Source organism: Toxotes jaculatrix, chromosome 24 (genome assembly GCF_017976425.1).
Source record: "Toxotes jaculatrix isolate fToxJac2 chromosome 24, fToxJac2.pri, whole genome shotgun sequence".
Taxonomy (NCBI): domain Eukaryota; kingdom Metazoa; phylum Chordata; class Actinopteri; family Toxotidae; genus Toxotes; species Toxotes jaculatrix.
Window position 1 is genome coordinate 10,043,012 of NC_054417.1, and position 19,863 is coordinate 10,062,874.

At 41.8% G+C, this 19,863-nt stretch overlaps 1 protein-coding gene across 2 annotated transcripts in view; it reads right to left on the minus strand.

Annotated features, from left to right (window-relative positions):
- The window catches only part of LOC121178062 (collagen alpha-1(XXVIII) chain-like), a 28,863-nt gene that overhangs the window by 6,908 nt on the left and 2,092 nt on the right, over positions 1–19,863 (minus strand). Inside the window, exons 2-25 of one of the 2 annotated variants that reach the window (XM_041032564.1) lie at positions 17,587–17,640; positions 16,140–16,297; positions 14,474–15,048; positions 12,368–12,388; positions 12,216–12,278; positions 10,711–10,764; positions 10,519–10,563; positions 10,286–10,312; positions 9,773–9,817; positions 9,418–9,462; positions 9,040–9,093; positions 7,671–7,739; positions 7,502–7,570; positions 7,101–7,169; positions 4,620–4,688; positions 3,649–3,717; positions 2,475–2,543; positions 2,235–2,303; positions 2,067–2,138; positions 1,907–1,975; positions 1,714–1,785; positions 1,480–1,548; positions 679–747; positions 121–189 (exon numbers count right to left, since the gene is read on the minus strand). In XM_041032564.1, the coding sequence (XP_040888498.1) occupies positions 121–189; positions 679–747; positions 1,480–1,548; positions 1,714–1,785; positions 1,907–1,975; positions 2,067–2,138; positions 2,235–2,303; positions 2,475–2,543; positions 3,649–3,717; positions 4,620–4,688; positions 7,101–7,169; positions 7,502–7,570; positions 7,671–7,739; positions 9,040–9,093; positions 9,418–9,462; positions 9,773–9,817; positions 10,286–10,312; positions 10,519–10,563; positions 10,711–10,764; positions 12,216–12,278; positions 12,368–12,388; positions 14,474–15,048; positions 16,140–16,297; positions 17,587–17,633 (2,037 nt within the window). In that variant the 5' untranslated portion in view covers positions 17,634–17,640. Of the gene's footprint in view, positions 1–120; positions 190–678; positions 748–1,479; positions 1,549–1,713; positions 1,786–1,906; positions 1,976–2,066; positions 2,139–2,234; positions 2,304–2,474; positions 2,544–3,648; positions 3,718–4,619; positions 4,689–7,100; positions 7,170–7,501; positions 7,571–7,670; positions 7,740–9,039; positions 9,094–9,417; positions 9,463–9,772; positions 9,818–10,285; positions 10,313–10,518; positions 10,564–10,710; positions 10,765–12,215; positions 12,279–12,367; positions 12,389–14,473; positions 15,049–16,139; positions 16,298–16,460; positions 16,717–17,586; positions 17,641–19,863 lie in introns of those variants that run through there. The other variant, XM_041032565.1, reaches the window with a different exon arrangement.

The following is a 19,863-nucleotide window of genomic DNA, read 5'->3' on the forward strand; positions in this document are numbered from 1 at the left end:
AGGAAAACGGAAGACAAAAGGCAGATGGATGGAGGACTTGATATGCGTACATGGACAGTATGAATGTACAGATTTATGAGTGGACAGATGGGCACGTCAGTGACTGAATCGGTTCCTCACCATGGGGCCGGGATAGCCATCCCCTTTGGGACCGAATGGACCTGCAGGGCCCGGATCTCCACGGTCACCCTACAGCACAGATACACACAGGTCAATAATCCATTCATGCAAAAGGAAACAAAGTGTTTCATAGATTGATTTCCAGAGGAAGCTGCAGTGGAATGTGGATGTAAATGGATACATGTGCTTTCTGCTCCTTTGCGTGCTTCTGTATTCAAAGTATTTGTGCAATGCATCAGAACAGGGGAGGGCAAAAATTCTAAACATGCTGTAGCATTTATTAACTGAAATGTTCAACAAATGCTGCAGCGAGGACAGCACGACAGGACGTAGCTTTATGTTTACCATCCTTTTTGATATTCTCTGTTCTTTCTAGACGCTGGGAAATGGTCTTCATGATGAAGGTGCACACATGAGCATGATTTTCAGCTGTTTAGCTGTGACTGTGTTTACACTTTATTTGTTTGCTGAAAATCTGACTTCAAGTGTGTGTTGACAGGCAGACATCCATGACATGAGTTACACAAAAGTCATACATCAGACATTGTTGTTTGTCACCTTTGGACCAGGAAGCCCGTAGCCAGTTTCCCCAATTGGACCAGGAGGACCATTTGGGCCAGAATCACCCTAGAACACATTTCAGGTTTCTTTAACACAGTACTCATAAGGAATATAACAAAGTACATTAACATAAATGTTCTACTTAGGTACTATTTTGGTTTTTTTTACATAATCTCCACCTCATTTCATTATAAGGAAAGCATTGTTCTTTGTACTTCACTACATTTATCTGACATACTTGAGACATTACTACTAATTTAACAGACTCAGAGTTTGAATACAAAACCTGTAATTGGATTGAGTTATTAAATATGATGTATCATAAAAGATCAAACCAAACAACAGTCAGGACCTGCCTCGCTAGGTAGGGGGCCTTAGGGTGTTTCGGGCCGCACCTTCATTTTCTACCATGAGTTCCCCAAATTATGTTTGGTTTTAATTTAATTTAATTAGTATCATGAAGTGAGACGCAATATGCAAACAAAGACAGTGAAGAATTAAATTCCCCGCAAGCAAACATGAATGTAAACAATGCATGATTTCAAATGTTCTAAGAATCGGCTTTGCAAATTCACCACCTTTATAAGGCGTCAGATACATACAGTGCATTCTGCTGAGAAATCATGAACGTACATATAAGAGCACCCTTAAGTAAATTATCTGCATACTTCCTCCACCAGCACTGACACTTACATCACTGTGCAATAGGTGAAAACTGTGCTATTAGTCACAATAATTGTTTATCCCTTTAAACAATAAATATGTGGAAAAACTCTTGGAATGACTGATAGTAGTTACCTTGGGTCCTACGATGAAACGGCCTGGTGGGCCAGGAGCACCTGCCCTGCCTTGTGCCCCTGGTTCTCCCTGATGAAGATGAAATGCAAACCAAGTGGTTAAAAACATTAACCCACAGTGATCTTTTCTTATTATTCCTTGCCATTTAAACCTCTCCAGATGGCCACAGACAAGGTCTCAACACAAAAAATACAGATTTCCATAATAACTCATGATGATTTAATAGTTTTTCACCTTTGGTCCAGAGGGTCCAGCAATGCCAGGTGGACCAGTCAAGCCTCTTATTCCTCTTTGGCCTTGGTCACCCTTAAAAGATCACATCATTGGGAATACAATTACAAATCTAATCTGATAGCAGATCATATATAGTGCAGCAACGTCTTACTGCAAGATGAACAAAGAAGGGAATGTTGTTTTTTTTTTTTACCTTTTCACCCTGAGTGCCAATTCCAGGTGCCCCCTCTGGTCCTCTGATACCTGTAGCTCCTGGCTCACCCTAATGACACAAACACACATATGCATACGCTGAACTGACTTCTGATTCCTCATTCAGGCTTCATACTGGAGCAAACAGCCTCTAAAACTACCTTCTGTCCGGGGGCTCCATCCTCTCCCGGCAGCCCAGGTAAACCCCCCATTCCTGGTGATCCTGGCTCTCCCTGAGGACAGATTCATGGATCTGTGTTAAGTTTGTGAATTGGAAATGTTCAGATGGTTGCTGCTGATGTGCATGTCACCATAGGGCTATGGCCAACCTTAGCTCCAGGGTCTCCAGCCCCTCTCTCCCCCGGGGCGCCAACCTCACCCGGCAATCCCTGGTCTCCCTGTGTGAGACAAGAAAATGTCCTTATTAGACCACTGGGACAGAACAGGGGCTATGATTTTTGGGCCCCTGAAAGAATAATAATTCATGTGGCCCCTCCAACTATGGCCATTGATGGTGTTGCTTTGGCATTATCATCAAAGATAACAACACTGTGAGCTTATGTGCTCACCTTGGGTCCAGGCATGCCCTCTCCTGGCTGGCCTCTGCTCCCTGGCGGCCCTCTGGGTCCTTCCATGCCCTGCACGGATAAATGGAAAGAAATAATAAATAAATAAACAAAAGAAACATCTATTATATAAATATCTATAAATTAATTCAAAATTGGATGTCTGTTTTTTTTTTTTTTAATCAAATGTTTGCTGCTTCATACATGAAAGCCTAGTGAAGTTAAATGTGCTACGTGAGGTTAACCTGTGATAAAACGCAGATTCAGCATCAGACGCTGATGTTGTCAAGCTGTTCTACAGAGCGTATCACTGCAGTGAAATGAAACCGCGGCTATTTACGGTCCCACAGCTCCGAACATTATATAATCACCTCATTAATGCACACTTTTATTTTTCAGTCCACGAGTGATCTGAGCACTTTGTCGTCCACTGTTCCACTGTTCCACTGTTAGCTGAGCATTAAGAGCTTTGTTTGTACACATCGCCTTGTGCTTGGGTTTTATGCAAATCAGGGCACACGGTGCACACAGCTGTCATTTTCTCTTCCACACGTCAGCGAGCAGTGGACTATAACCATTTTCTGACAGTAATTAACTTGTGTTTTGGTATCAGGGTAGTGATCTTTGGCTCAGCTGTCAACAGGAAACGGTCCCCATTGAGTCTCCAGCTGTTGCTTCAAAACACAGAGGCTTACTAAACTTAAGCATCATGTTGGTTTAATTATAACGACCAATCAGTCAGACTGACCTGATACATAGGCTTCATCATCTAACTTATTTTTATTTTCATTACTTATGTATTAGTAGCTCTTTGTTCAAGAGTCTACAGCTACGCTGGTGGCTCAGTGAGGCTGTATTTAACCACACTGGTGCCTTCAGTGGTTGAAGACTCACAATGACAATACTAACATTCTGACGTGAAGCAGGTATAATGTTTACCATGTGTATTAACTTCCTAATTAGCACTAAAGACGTACTAGTACAGCTGAGGCTGATGGGAATGTCATTAGTTTGCAGGTAGATGTTGAGATATTTCATTCAAAACTACAAATTTCAACCCCCCCCCCTTCCAACCCAATACTTTTTCTACAGTCCCTAAGAAAGACTGTACAGGCAAGAGATAACATGCAAAAATAATTTTATGGCAGTTTAATCAACAGAAGGATAATGTACTTGCCTTCTCGCCTTGTATGCCTGCTCCTGGGAGGCCGATGGGCCCTGGAAGACCTGGAGGTCCAAAATCCCCCTATATATATATATATTCAGGTGAGAACGGAGGCTAATGATGATAACAGCATGTTTATGTTAATAGTATGACAGCGCATCACTCTCACATACCACCTGGGACATTTCATGATTTACTGCATGTGGAAAGCACCCACCTGTAAAGGATTCATTGCCAAGATCCTGTGCATTTCCTTTTGGCTCAGTAATGAACATATACAGTTTACTGCCTTACATGAGTACATGCATACACATAACTCGATGACATTTGGGGTTTTTTAAATTCATTGTCTTTTCATCTGGCACATACAGCATTGACATTATAAATGTATTATGTTACCGCACAGACAACCCTGTAGGCTCTTGTTTGTCATTACCACAGGAAAACATTGCAATTATCTCAATGAACTTCACCACACAGCTACAGTAAAACTGTCATCACAATCCAAAGCTTTATGTTTTAAAAGACCCCTGTTTTCTCGAGGAGATGGTTTCATTCATTCCTGAATGTTAACGTCATATTCCAGTGACATAAGGTGAATTATGTAACATAAAAGCGCATTTTAAAGTCTCCTAGTCGTGTCCCTGTCGGCGTCTGTGAGCTAAAAGACAGCCAGATGGTGGCAAAAATCTGCAAACACACCCAGAGATGGTCAGAGAAAACCTCTGTCTGACTGTGCCAGTGCAGAGCTAACGTTCCCACATTCAATTCAAACCGAAAGGCCACATTCCTCCTACACTACCCAAGCTTTAACCTTGATTCATCAGCTGTAGACTGTGACCTCTGATATAACGCCACACTGAATGCATTCACTGCTGACTCTGCCAACTCTTGGCCTTCTTTACAACAAGACTCTTTATCTTCATGCCTGTGTGAAGGCTCTTCAGTTGGGGCGTCTTATTTACAGCCTCTCTGTACTCTACCTTGTCTCCTTTGATTCCAGCACCCGGCTGTCCTCTGGGCCCCCGTGGCCCCTCCAAGCCTCGCTCTCCCTGCGAAGACACACAGAGAAGTGATACCGTTTTATCTCTTGAAATTGCAGTTACATTTTTCTGAAAATGATCACGTGTATGCGCATGCTAGCAGTGAACAAGTTGATCTGCTGATGGTGCTAATGATCTCAGAGGGTTCTGTTCAGATCAGACTCATGTTTGTGCCTCCTGAAGTTAAAACCAATGTATTTTCCAGCTACTTCAGTAAAAGTTTTACAATGACGGCTACAGTATGCTTCCAAAATCAGACCCATGAAACGCACATGGTTACAATCAGCTTGGCTTTTTTTAAAAAGTGGGACGATGTACAGATGGGTGACAAATTAACGGAAAAACCAACATTAAGTGTGTTTGTTAGGTCGTGGGCCACCTGGTAGGGTGCACTGCACCTGTGTGGAGGGACGTGCATCTGTTTATTCAGGTTTTTCCTTTAATTTGTCACCTGCCTGTAAGTATAGAAGCATGTGACAACTATGAATCAAATACAGGATAGAAATGCTTACACAAAATGTAAAAGTAGCACAAATAGTACACTCATCAAGTCAGTTAGTCATTCAGTTATAAACCAGAATCTGTCTAAAGTTTAGTAATACTAGCTAACATTAGCCACCATAAACTACTGGACCAAATAAGGTTGTAGCAGCAAAACCACTCAGTGTATTGAATTGGCAGCTGTGTGCTACATGGTCACACTGTAAGTGTGCTTAGGCTTGTACTATGTACTGCTCCAAAAGCCCATATTTGCATGATTGCATAATTCTGTAAAAAGACAGGAAAGAGTAGGTGTGCTGTTAACTCCTTCTCAGAGCGGCACTGACCAATTTATGAGCAAAAATATATTAGATAAAAATATGATTCAAAGCAAAGTGTTCTGTGTGTGTGTTAAAATATATCTGGAGAGGATCTATAAGTAAAAAAAGACAGAAAAAAAAAGCAGGAATAGAAATACAGTGAAGGATTAGAGCAGCAATCCAAGTTGACAGTAAGTACAAAACAAAGAGTGCAGCATAATGTCTGTCTGGGTATGACTCTGTCTTATTTCCCTCGAGATCATTTCCCTGTCTTTCAAGGTCATCCAAGGACAACAGAAATACAGTGTCAGACACATGAGTACATTTATTTGCATAGCAGTGCTGCATTTGCATGACAGCTTCCAAGAGTATAGATTTATTATTATAACTCTGTGATCCCTCATTTTGGCACACAAGCCGAGGTGCTGATGATGTGGAAAGAGGGTGATGTTGCTGCAGAGCTCCTGTGAATCTGGAGCCTGTCGAGACACGTCATGTGAAGAACGCTGCTTTAGAACAAGAACGCCATCTGCGAGTCCGCGGTCAAATCTCCTGTCGAGGAAAAAACAAGCACCCCCGAGGCCAATCTTTAACGGGGGGGGGGGGGGGGGGGGGGGGTGTTATACCCCTGCCAAATTCTAGGGTAGAAACTAGCTGTTACCACCTCAAAGGAAAGTTGACAGGTGATAAACTGGATGAAGAGCAGAGCAGAATTTAACCTGAATTCTAGTTACCTCACCTTCTGATGTTAATGCTGTAACAAAGCCCAAAAGTGATGACATTTGTCATTACCAGAAGACATTCCACTGACTTAATCACGCTTAATTTAACTGTCTGCGTTTGTCAAAGCAACCAAGGAGTTAACTGATAACACAAAATGTCTGTACATGTTTCAGGATATTTAGATTTTTCACTTCTCATTTGTTCATTTAAAATGTTGATAATTCTTTCTGCAACTTTTAACTCCTTACTGGATGGTCTAAATGTTGTTTCAGAGCCTCCTCCACGCTGTAAGGCGGGACATTTTTACTTTTTGTAAACTGCACCTCAGTTTCCAGTCTCATCTCTAACCTCTGCTCGTGTGCACCTGTGTAGGTGTGCGTCCATACATGGGAGAGAGAGACAGTGTGTGTGTGAGCTTTGTGTGTCTGTACATCCTGAGAAGACACAGACGCAGGAACAGAGTCATTCTTTCCCCTCTCTCTCTCTGAGTCACTCACTCTGTCATGTCTCCAGGTGTCCTGGCTATTTTCCTGTAATATCTCTACATCTTCTACTGTTCTCATGTCCTCTAGTGGGGACGATCAATGGACTGGATCATACCATGAGGTAATGAAAGCCATACTGCAATGTGAATTTATGGAACTTCTGTGTTGTGTTGCCGTCTCTTGTAACTGTACACGCTGTCAATTTCCTGTCATTACGTCCTGGAATCTGGAGCCCAGACGGGGGCCTTTGTGCAGGTCAGTGGGCAGGTGGGTGCAGTGAAGATGAATGCATGAAAATGGGGTCAAGAGGGTTCAAAGCTTTTAACCGGCCTCAGCGCATGAGCCTCACAGGAAAAAAAAAAAATGCTGAGCCACATGAGGCTGAGACATAAAAGACGTGAACACGAACTCACCTTTGGTCCAGGGAGGCCTTCTCCTATCGGTCCTCTCTCTCCTTGGACTCCCTGTGGCCCTTGAGGCCCCTGAATAAAAGGAAAAAAATGATGTACAGGACCACTTGAGGAACACAAGTCATAGCTTTGCAACTGTATCTAGACACAGCAGGCCTGTCAAGCTGTGGATTCCTCAAAACAGGAATTTATTCATTTACTCCCCAAGTACGTTTTTCTACATTTAGACACAAAAATTTAAAATTTTACAAATGTTTACATACAACATCACTCGGGCTAACTAGCTTCACCCTGCAGTACAACAGCAATGCTGCTTGCTGCTTCCATTTCCTCTACATGGACTGACTTTTTCGCCTGGGACATGTAGCATTAGCCTCAGTCTTGCGTGCAGGATTTTTACTCACCGGTGGTCCAGACTCGCCAATTCCCGGAGGACCGGGAGGCCCTTGTTGCCCCTGGAAACCAACATCACCCTGTGGAGTGCCAGAGGAGAGCACAAACAGGGTGAGACCCAGGTGGATCATTATCCTTTCATGAGTTCATTTTCCAAAACAATAGAGTGGCAGACTTCACCTTGGGTCCCGGAAGGCCGATCCCTGTTTCCCCTTGGATTCCAGGTGGCCCAGGAAGTCCCCTTTCCCCCTATAAAAAAAGACAAGCAGGGACAGACACGTGCAAGTGCGCACACACATACACAGATGAGTAAACACCGGCACACATACAGTAGCTTTGTTAATCTGATCCTTGGCCTCATTTTGACATGACAGGACAACAACAGAGCTGACCAAGTTCTTCTGGTTCCTTCCACACTCACATAAACCGCTTTTCCTTCCTCTGATATTCGGCTGTTTTTAATGGGGGTTTAGACATGTACTATGGGGTCCTTCATTCCTTCAGTCAAGACTTTATTGGTAAAGAAGGCAATTATTCACTCAGAAGCTGTAAATCACGGCCGTGGTGTGCAGCAGGAGGGCACCCAAGAGATGTAAAGGAGGCGTGGAAATGTTAGTAGGTGCATACCGGTATGTTTTTTTTTCCTTTCCTTTGCCCTTTCAGACAAGTCGGGACAGTGTTTAAAGCCAGACATTAGTCTGCCATTCAGGTGATATAGGATGACAGCCAGACAATCAACATGAACATTCTTCCAAAATAATTAAGGAGGGAACACTTGGGGGGGGAGTGTGAGCTCATGGCAGAATTGGCAGCTATAACACAGGAAAGGGGGCTTAAAAAGTAGGAACAGACAAATAGGTTGACAAGGTAATAACAGATGAGGTACTTCAGAGGGGTTTCAAATTTTCCAGAGGTGATGGATCATAACTCAAAAAGAAGTGTTCAAATGTTTGGTCACCCGATCAGTTGGTAGGGCTACTTGACATTTGTGATGTTATTTATGCCTGTGATAAATTGATTTAATCTAAATGAATTTTAAATGTCAGCTTCGTGAGAGTAATGTTATTACGAAAAAAGAAAAAAAACAGAGAGAACACTTTACGATGTCACATGTATTTTAGCACTTTTCACATTTCATTTTTCACCTCTGCCACTCCACAGGTATCAGGGCTATTCATTACCTCTGTGCTGATGAATCAGTTCACATGGACACTCCTTTTGTACAGCAATGAAAGAGATTTAATTCAAACCAGACTGGAAAAGGAGTTTATGCATCCAACCAAAAAAAAAACCCAGTATCCCTCAGATATGCATCTGGTTTTCAGACTGTGGGTCACCTTTGATCAGTACATTTGGACAGGAGAAGGGGAAAGGCCAGTCTTTGGCACAGAGTGAATTCACTCACAAACATATAAAGGAAAGACCAGTGAGAGGAGAAAGTTTGATTTACTTCCTTCTTCGTTTCCTTTTGTACATAAAACATCTCCTTGATTTCAGAGGTTTGGCTCATACATATCAAACAGAAAGCAGCAAACAGGGGAATACTTACTTTTCTACCCATCACCCCTTCAGGTCCGATATCACCAGGTGGACCGGGCAAACCCTGAATTGTGAATAATTGAAGGAGTGTTACACACCAGGTAATGCAAAGTAGCACTCTGCAGCACTTTGAAATGAAAATGGAACTAAACACAGCTTGCTAAACCCCTCCCCTACACCACGGCTGCCCAATCATAGCTTAGTAATCATTTCAGTCCTTCTTATTAAGCAACAAATGAGCCGGAAAACAATAAAGTTAGCTGATGTTTCAGTTCACAGAGTCAGTTAGTTAGCTAGCTAGCCACATGATGTAGCAACGGTAACTAAGAGGGGCGGCACTTAGCAAACAGTCAATCGGATTGGATGATAAAAGGAAGGTAGATTTCACCTGAAGCCCACGATTTCCTCTTGGGCCAAGGGTACCTTCAGGACCCTGGAAAAGAGTAGGAGTTTAAAAATCATAGTCAATGATGATTACAAACAGAACATCTGGTTCTGTTTAGTGGTTTAGTGAATGTGTGGTAAATAAAAAAAACTGATTAAAAGGATATGGAGCATTAACATTAGTCAGTGACTATCATTAAGAGGTTATCTCTTCAGTTTAAGTTTGTGTTTTTTCAAATAAAGAATCAGTTTTGGCAGATGTCCTTAACTGTATCACTGGAGCAATGACAATAAAACAGTGACAGAAAATGATACTTGAACTTGGTTTCAAGACCTAACAACATTAAGAGGCGACATACTCTGTCTCCCTTAATTCCAGGTGTGCCACACTCCCCCCTCTCTCCCTGTAACAGAACAAAAAACAGTTTAGCGAGGTCCTTTAATGGGACATTCTGTCATTTTACACAATTTCAGACTTATCTTCAAAGAGCATGGATTTCCAATAACAAGTTTATGACACAGAGTGCAATTTCCAACCAGCTATCTTGGAGTAATGGGTTTTAATATCCCACTAATGACTAAGGACATGACATTCATGTAATAAAGAACTTTTAAATTCCTTCAAAAGAAAAGTAACTTGAGATACATGCAGACAAGCTTGACATTAAACACAGATGAACAAAGAAGACAAACCGCTATGATATTTGCAAAGTCTTTTCTATTCATGCTGCCTTTCATGGCACTGTATGTCTGGAAAACATAACTCTCCAGTTTCTCTCACTGTTGCACATTTTCCCCAAGCGTGGGAACCCTATACTTTGACAAACCATAAGGGAATATTAAGAGAGACTACAATAGAATCCATACAATACCTTCTCTCCTTTGTATCCTGGTTTTCCCTGTGTGTACAAAACAGTCTCGTTAAGTCAGGAGGAGACAAGCAACAACCACAACACTGCCACAGAGTTCGCACAAGAAGACGTTCTTCCTTTCACAGCAATGACACGAGTGGAAGATGAAACAAATTGGGCAAGTTTTGATTTTGCGCTTGTATCTTGACAACTTATCAACTTTAATCTTAACAGCTTTAAGCCCCTCATCTCACCTCTGTTCCCTCTCGACCAGGAAGTCCACTGAGCCCACTTTCACCCTAAGGAAAAGAAGGATTCTTTATCAGGAAACCTAATACACCTTGTTTGCACATACCAGCAATATTTTTTAACTGGCAGCAGATTTGAATGAAGCTGTTTGATTAAAAAAAAAAAAAAGCATCTGGTGGTTAATGAGTAGGTATCACCTTCTGTCCTTTTGGTCCAGGACTCCCATCCTCTCCAGGACGGCCCTTCTTGCCCTGTAGAGAAAATTATGCATGAAATATTAGGCAGAAAAGACAGAAAACAGAACCTCATAATGATGTTTCAGCATCAGTGTACCTTCTTCAGAGGTTAGTATTTTCATTCCCCACAGAGCACTTGGATGTATGAAACCATCTGTATAAAATAACTAAGCCATAAAACATAAATGTTCTAAGGTTATAAGTTCCCTCTGTACTAAAGCTCATCCATAGGGTAACATGACAGACACTGTGGGATACATCGCAAGAAGAGCTGCTGTTGAGGTGGATAATTATGTTCCGAACAAGAAGAGCTCTTCTTGTTTGGCCGAGCCTATGGAAACAACATGTTTGAAGTCCATCATGGATAAAGGCCAGTGAGTCTTGGAGCGGATGAGTCAGGGAGGACTTTCTTGTCTGCATGTGTGAGAGGACTGTCTGGCTCTTCTCTGTTTTCATGAATGTGTGTTGTGGACCGTGTATCTTCTTATCTTTCAAGTACGTCCCCTCTCTGTGCGTCTCTATCTGCACACACACTGCTTCCGTCAGTGTGCGCCTGCTGTCCCTGATGTGAAGCAGCTTTTGTTTCGGAGCGTTAGGTTTAAGGGCGTAATTACTTTGTTCTCATCCAGTGAAAATACATCAAAGCAAAACCACTACATGTAATTGTGGCTGACCTTCTCCGTGTAATAAAAGGAAAGTTCACATCACGACATGGCTTTGGCAGGCGAAGAAAGTCATGCATGTACAACATATTATCCAGTGTGTGTCCTCAGACAATCCCAAGTGGCTGCTTTCCTCTGCCAGACATGATTCTACTGATTTCCCATGTAAATATCTGTTTAGGCCTGTTCTCAGTAAACTGTAAGAGGAATGTAAAGCATTCACTTTACTTTCACTGCTGCAGGGAAACAGAGCTTCTCAAAGCTGCATGATTTACTAAAACCCCCCCCCCTCCCAAAAAACCCTGCAATTATGAAGCCTGTTAGCATCAAGGGGGCCTTTGTCAGCAATGCTGTCCTCTACAGTGCTTCTAAAAAAAAAAAAAAAAAAAAAAAAAAAGCCAGTTTGGGAGTAATTTTCTGTTTTCTGTCTTTTCTGTTTTCAAAAAGAGAGATGCGGTCTTATTATAAACAGCAGCGGGGAGGCCAATATGCAACCACAAAGAGTTTAATATTCAATGAACCAAAAACGCATTACAAAATAAATAACCATATGAATAAACTGTGTAATGTATATAAATGAGCCTCCTGTGGCTTGTATATTCAGAATGACTCTGGTGTTGTTGCTCTAGCTGACAGGAGCTAACCGACTAAATGACAATAAAAATGATAAAACATTTCTTAATGTTTTAGTTTCCTTTATATATTTTACATAACTTATTCATGTTATTATTTACAGTATTTCATAATTTATAGTGAAAACGTGTGGGGCTCCACAGGCCAATGCTGTGTAGGAGAAATACTTACAGGAGGGCCACTGGTTCCCCTCTCACCCTTCTCGCACGCACACTTGCTCGGGGCCAGGGGACACTTCAAACACAGGTAAGGGAAGAGTCAGACGGGCCACACGCGGACACAAATCAAAATACGCGCTGAAAGACCGCAGCCTCGAGACTTACCCCTTCATCCGCCAGCGCCGTCTGTTGAGTAAGAAACACAAGAATGTCAAGATGTTGTTAGATTTATTCCATATGGTTTGATGTCAATTTATATCCAGCAGAGATTTACAGAAAGAGATCTGAGAAAACAGCCTTTAGATGTGAACCTCGCTCAAAATGTGAGCTTATCTTTTATTCTGGTGTCAAAGTTACACCGTGGGGTTCAGCGGCAACTGCAAACACCTGCTACTCACACACCCAATTAAACTCGTACATTGCTGGCCTGGGTTCAGTTTGTCAAATGACCTTTGACCTTCCTCCACCTGATTCTGCGAGTGGACTCACATCCTGCACTTCCTCTTATAACAGACGGGACCTTGCCAGAGCCCTGATGTTCACCCCCAGCGGCTGCTTTTCTCTTCAAAGCTGACCACATTCTCTGCAATGGTCCAAATTCCACTCAGACTAAACACAAACCACATGCATTGATCAGTAAAATAGCCTCGCTAAGCATCCAGGGGACGTTTCCGCAACAGGGAGGGGTGTCTGCAGACAACACAGACAGTCCGTCCGTTTTTTAGAGGACGGAGCGACGCAGTTGAATGCTACGGCTAAAGATAAAAGACAGTTTCTCAGCTGGGACAGAGGCTCATGCTTATGACATACAGATGCTGCCTGTGCAGGGCAATGAGATGAAAGTCTCACTGTAGCTGCTGCCGCTGGGCTCTTGCATGCTAGCAGAATGTAGACTGCAAGTTTTCTGGAAGGTTTTCCCTCATCATATTTGGATATGCACCACCTGTGTCAACAGTAAGCCTGATTCTGAAGTGGTGTTTGAGGACCTGGTTGAATGATGTAGCGTGCGTGCATGTTCTCGCTGGGTTCCTGCACTTACTGCACCCAATCTTCCCACAAAGAGTTTTAATGCGGAGCATATGGCACAGCCGACAGCTCGGTTGTGTGTGCAGCGTGTTGCTGTGGAGCACATGTTCTAATTATCTTGGTGGATGTGTGTTGCCGGTTTATGAAAGTAACCCCGATCACTCAAGTCAAGATAAACAATTGGAAATAAAGACAAACTTTGCCTCAGTTAAATCCCAACAAATGTTTGGCTAAAGAGGAATTCTGTGGCTTTATATTTTGTGTGTGAAGTAAATTTCATTTTATTGTGATGACTTGGCTGATGACAGCAGAGCTGTTACTATGGCAGCAGGTAGCAGGTTTACATCAGGTCTGCAATAAGCCAAGAAATCAAAGCAGTGGGTAGCGTCAAAGACGGCACAGTGGCAGTGCTTGTTGGGTTGCACAGAGAGGTCAAAGACACTAACATTTTATTCATTTGGCAAAAATCTGTCTGCATAATGGTTTTTTTTTTTTTAGCTTCTACCTGTCATAAATTTCTGCCCTCTGGTAATAAGCAATTATCAAACATACATGAAATGTAGGAACATCAGAGCGAGCACAGTGATTATGTGCAAGTCCGAGCATGTGATGATTACCACAAAAACATATATTCATTCCTGTCAGATCTCCATAATCTCACATTAATGAAAATGTATTTAGAGCTGACGTTAAGGGATTTGCACAATCTTGCACATAATTTGTGTAAATGAGAAAGTCTCTGTTACCAAGCCTTTCTGAAGACAGCTCATTTAATATAACCTCCATGAATAAAAAGGAGTCTAGTCACACAAAGCAAGACTATATCACTTTTGATACACGGTGGCTACTGCAGCCACAATGCAGTGACAACACGGGCATAAAAGTAAATGTTGAAACAAAATTTAAAAGCAGCAGAGCAGAGAAGAGTCTTGAGCTCAGCAAACTGACTCAGTAATGTTCTTTATACAGCAATAACAAGCTAAGGTTTGCTAACATCAGCCACCACGAGATGCTGGTCACACCAGACTGAGTAAGGCTGCAGGAGCAAAACCCCTGAATGTATTAAAGGGAGCTGGGGTGCATTCTATGACTAATAAATTTAACTTTTGATTCATGAGAGGAGGAGTAGGTTGTGTCCTTTTTCAAAAATGACATCGTCTTGCTTTCATTTAACTAGAGAATACTCATATGTGTGAGTGTGTATCATGCATAACATCTAAAACCACAAAGTTTTGTTTTACTCACAATCTCCTTAATGACTTTTTCCACAATGCCTCTGTCCTGCAGGTTGTGAAGGTAGCGGGAGGCTGGGGAGCTGGCGATAAGCCGCAGTTGAGCTATGTTTGTTGGCTCGTTGGCTTCAGGTGTGATGCCTATGGTGAAGAAACGGACACCCTGGTTCTTGGCATCGGCCACGGCTGAAAATATGTCTGGGTTCCTGGGGTGCGAGATGCCATCAAAGAGCAGAATGGCCACCTTAATTCTGTTGGTATCTGACTCCTCCAAGTAGAGGCGGGTGAGGTTGGTGATGGCGTAGGTGGTGTAGGTGCCGTGACCGATGTACACGATGGGAGCAATTCGGGCCTTGAAGTCGTCGATGCCTCTCCACTGTTTGAAGGTCTGCTCTACGATGACATGGCTGCTGTACTGAAGGACGGCTGCTCGGGAGCTGAGGCTCCGGCCGGTCTGCAGCCGGAGGCCCTGCAGCCGGTCCATCACGTCTGAGGCAAAGCGCTTCTCCTGGGCATGGTTGTCCTTGGCGCTCTCTGAGCTGTCGATCAGAAAGGCTAACTCCAAACTGCAGTCCTCATCAATGAGCGCTTGAGAGGAAAATGGAGTCAGACGTTTATTAAATTTGTGAGAGGAAGAACTAAAGGAATAGTTTGACACTATGGGAAACACAATAAAGTTTTGTGTCAAGAGTTAGATCAGAGGATTGATACCACTCTCATGTCTGTACACTAAATATGAAGACATGGCTACAGCCAGGCTAGCTGTTTCCAGTCTCTATGCTAAGCTAAGCTAACTGGCTGCAGGCTCTAGCTTCATATTTAGCCTACTGACAAGAGAGTGGTAAAGAAAGTGGAAAAAATGAACAAGTATACTTCAAAATGCCAAACTTTTCTCGCAACTGCATTTATAACATAAGTTAACACCACGTAATGTACTTTTCCTTTATTTTCTTGTGCTAAACTGACCTGATATATATATATATATATATATATATATATATATATATATATATATATATATATATATATATATATATATATATATATATAAAATTATTACTTTCATTTCCAACCAGATATAAAGACACCACTGATCAGGGCAAAATGGATTTCACGAGTTTATCTGTGCAGCATTCAGAAGGAGTAAAGGTGATTTATTGACTGTATAGGCTCTATAGACTGATGCCTTTTCAAGAAAAGTGTGATAAGTTCATGAACATGACACATTATTTTGAAGTGGAGCTAAAAGTAACTCGACTTGCTGCACCAACCTTCAGCGATGGAAGGAGGTCACAGATCTAATATAGGCTGAGGATAAATCACATTAATCTTCATGGAAATATGTCACAGAGAGAATGTGCCGGAGGAAACAAGATTCTGAGCGAATAAAACATTTGTGCAACAGGGCACTGAATAGTCACACAGGAGATGGATGGCTCTGAGAAGCCTGAGAGATACGATCAGTCCAAGTGGCTTGCATCCTCCAGCATGTCCTTGTCAAGTATCATGTTCTATTTCTTCACCTGTGGCAGCAGTATTTTTTTTTCCAGTGATGAAAAAATGGAACATGTGCCACCTGCACACGTTCCACAACACTTTTCAAAGTAAAAGCATCAGTTCAAATAAACAGACTTTCTGCCCCCCCCCCCCAAAAAATAAAAATAAACTGTTAGACTTACATTTGCCATTTTGTGGTATGGAATTGGATGTAAATACTTTGCTCTTTTTCCTGTTGGTAACCACCTCTTCTTCAAAGTCTTCTTCATATTCCTGTGCCCAAAGACCCTGGAGCCCCAACAGTAGCAACAGCCAGTGCAGTGAGGGGACCATGACTCCCCTAAGAGATAAAGAGAAGACAGACATAGATTAAAAAAAAAAGACACAGACATGTCCTCACATTTTAATACCCTCAAAAAAAAAAAAACCCTGCACACAGTCAGAGAGCAAGCTTTAACAAGCGTGCATGTTTGAGGCTCATGCACCAGGTATGCATAACTCACAATGTTGCTGACTTAGGTTTCCAATGTGATCAGCTCTGTATAGCTCCCCTGGCTGCAAAGAAATTCAGACACAAAGTGCAAACAGGGAGGAGAAATTCTTCATTCAGAGCTAGTTTGGTTCCATATCCTGAGATTTAGATCATGTGTCTTCTTCCTCCAGTGGTTGGATTTTAGCTGAGTCTGTAGGTCAAATAGATACCATGCAGTGGCAGCAGCAGCAGCAGTGCGTAGCCAAAAGTTTGGACTGTATTCTGGCTCTCATGAGACTCAAACTGGAACCATTCTAAGCTTGTGGTAAATGAGAGAAAGAAGGCCGGCCCATTTTTAAACTCACTCCCATTTTGGGGAGATAGTGTGGGAGAAATCCCTCGACAAAAAAAGAGCAATGAGTGCCTTCCCCCAACCCCCTTTTTTTTTTTTTTTGATAGTGTCATTTTTACTTTGTTAGCCATGGTGCATGGTGTTTAAAACAGGAACAGAAAGGAAAGCTCCTGGGAATAACAGCAATTTGTCTTGTTTTCTCAGACACCTGGTTGAAATAATAGTCAATGTGCTGAGTGGTAGCAAGGCCATAGCTACCATTGAGAATATCAAGGTAATGTCTTTGGTAATATGTCTGGAGAGTAAAGGGTTTCTAATGATGGGAAGAAGACATTTCACAAACATTATTGATTGTGTTACTTTTGCCATTTGGGGCCAGCAGTGACAACCTGTGAACACAACACTGACACAGATAATACAGTGAACTTGTTAACAAACAATACTGACTATTTACACATCCAGCACAAAGCTACATTAGCACCCATTTGGATTCATTTTAGCTCTGTTTGGTCTCCAGCAAATATGCGCCACCTAGTTGAAAAGCAAATAAAGTTGCGGGTTTTGAAACCAAAACAATGAGCTAAAAGAAGCCACCGAGCTCCATCACGCCCAGGGGAGCTGCACAGTTGCATGATAATTCTCTGTAGGTGCATGACATATAATCATTTAATCCACTGTTGCTATAAAAATATATTTATATAGCCTTAAGGTACAGATTATTTATTGTTTCTTTAATTGTGCCTCCAGAGGCACTGCCCGCAGAATAATCCAGAAAGCTGGAAAAGTTTGGATAGGAGATTTATACCTTGAGGCACACCTTGGGAAACACACCTTGCAGGAGCAGCATACCATAATTCACCTGTGAAAACAACCAGAGCAGTCATTTGTTATTCTTTCTCTCAGAATGAGCAACTGTAAATACCCATTTCCTGAAGCCAGAAAGAACTAAATTAGTCAAGTCAGTTTTATTTATATAGCACAAAATCATAACAGAAGTTATTTCAGGGCACTTTTCATATAGAGCAAGTCTAGACCGTACTTTTTATACCATTATTTACAGAGACCCAAATCAGTATGAATGGTGGTGCAGCATTTAAAGCTAAATATATATATATTTCATTCATTTCTGACAGGAGAGGAGTTAGTCCTTTTGTCTGCAGTCAGATTTCATATTGTTTAACATAAAAAGGGGTGAGATCTGCTCACTATGCATTTCCTTTATGTCCTACACACCCAAAGTCAGATTCTATACATTAACACAGGAAGAAGAAATCTCTCATATGGGAAAGCTCTCTTCAAAGCCCGATGTGAAAGACTGTAAGGATGCACGTCTTAAGAATCAGTCCAGTTTTTATTGAAACCTGCTGCAGCACCAAAGAAAAGTCTCATAACTCCTTAATCTCATTATAATTCCTGTATTCCTGGATCAGAGGAGACCTAGACTATCTGCGACCATAAAAAGTGGAGCTGGAATCACATAACTCCACAACAGGGATGACGGCGTGTGTTTTTATTGCCTACTGTATTACTGAAAGCAAGGAAAGGTGCGCTGCCACTCAAGAATGCTTCCCTTGAAAGATGGACCTCCTTAGATCTGGTTCACCCTTTCCTTCGTGTGGTGCCCTGATTAAGCAGAGTGAGGACTTCTGGGAATGATCTATTTTAATATTGTGTTGGTTTGGAACTAGTCTGCAGTGAGAAATAGGAAAACCAAACTATTATTTCACATAAATGAATGAAACTTGTGGCACAGACTCAGACTATTTTGTTGCACAATACACAAAAAATGCGTCAGAACTAGGACACAACATAGCACTGAATATAAATATGGTATCCCTTATTCCAACGGAAAACCACAGAATTTCCAGGTACAGTGAAAGAAACAAATCTTAACAATCAGAAAACCTAAATAAGGCAGCTGCCAAATCCACATGCCTGTCATGACAAATTTTTTTTTTTTTTTATAAAAAAAGCCTTTGGTTCTCACTCTGATTTATTTCACAGCAGGAATCCTGAAGTAATGAGCCTACGCATTCACCGTACTGCATTTAAAGTGTGCATTAACTTTGCTGAAAGGTTTTCTAAAAGCACACCCCATAGTGTCTCTAAACTACCCAGTAATTAGGTGACATTCATACAGCGAGTATATGGGAATAAATGAAAAAAGATGGTCCGATCTAAAAGAGCACAGTGATGTTCTAAGCAGATGCAGACACCAATAAAGGGCATAAATAAAAAGCAGGGGGTGGCTTTTTTTTTTTTAATTTAATGGTGTTTAAATTGGTGTGTTTAAAGGTGTGTGGCATGAAGGGAGGAGGGAAAACAAAACAAGAGAACAGTGAATGCGGAAGCCACCACTCAGCTCTTTGATACTCCTCAACCCCTGCAGGTATCTTTCCTGCGACATTTGGCTTAACCACTGTTTTTACAAGATAATGCATGTTCTTTACACATATAGCTGCAGCACTGAGAAGAAAACAACTAACGCCTGATCTAAAGGGGAGCTGACAGCTACACCACAGAGCAGGGTAAAACTGAAAATAATCCTTATTGTGCAAGCGTTCTGGAGCACCAGAGGCATGTCTTACTGGTTCAGACAGAGCCACAGATAAAACGCATAAATGACTTTCAAACATGTTTTGTTTGTGTTAAACTGCGCCCGCTTTTTTGCAATGCACTGGCAGCTCTGTGGGGCTTCAGATAAGTGATAGCATCAACACGCTAAAATGCTCACAATGGTATTATTTACATGATGGTATTTATGCATTTTTTATGTGCTGGCGTGCTAACACTCGCTTATTAGCACTAAACAAGAAGCACAGCTGAGGCTGATGGGAATGTCATAAGTTTGGCAGATGTTTGATCATAAATCAAAAGTAGTGGGTGAATTAGAATTATGCCCTGATGATTTTATTAGACGAAAAGTTAAGGGATGCTAATGTGCTGACAGTGACAATGCCAGCAAGCTCACATTTAGCAGGTTCACAATGGCTTTGTGTCCGAAATACTACACAGAACCCTTAAAAACTCCCACAATGAAAGGGAAAAAGTTTGTAGCATGTACACTACTTTCTGCTAACAA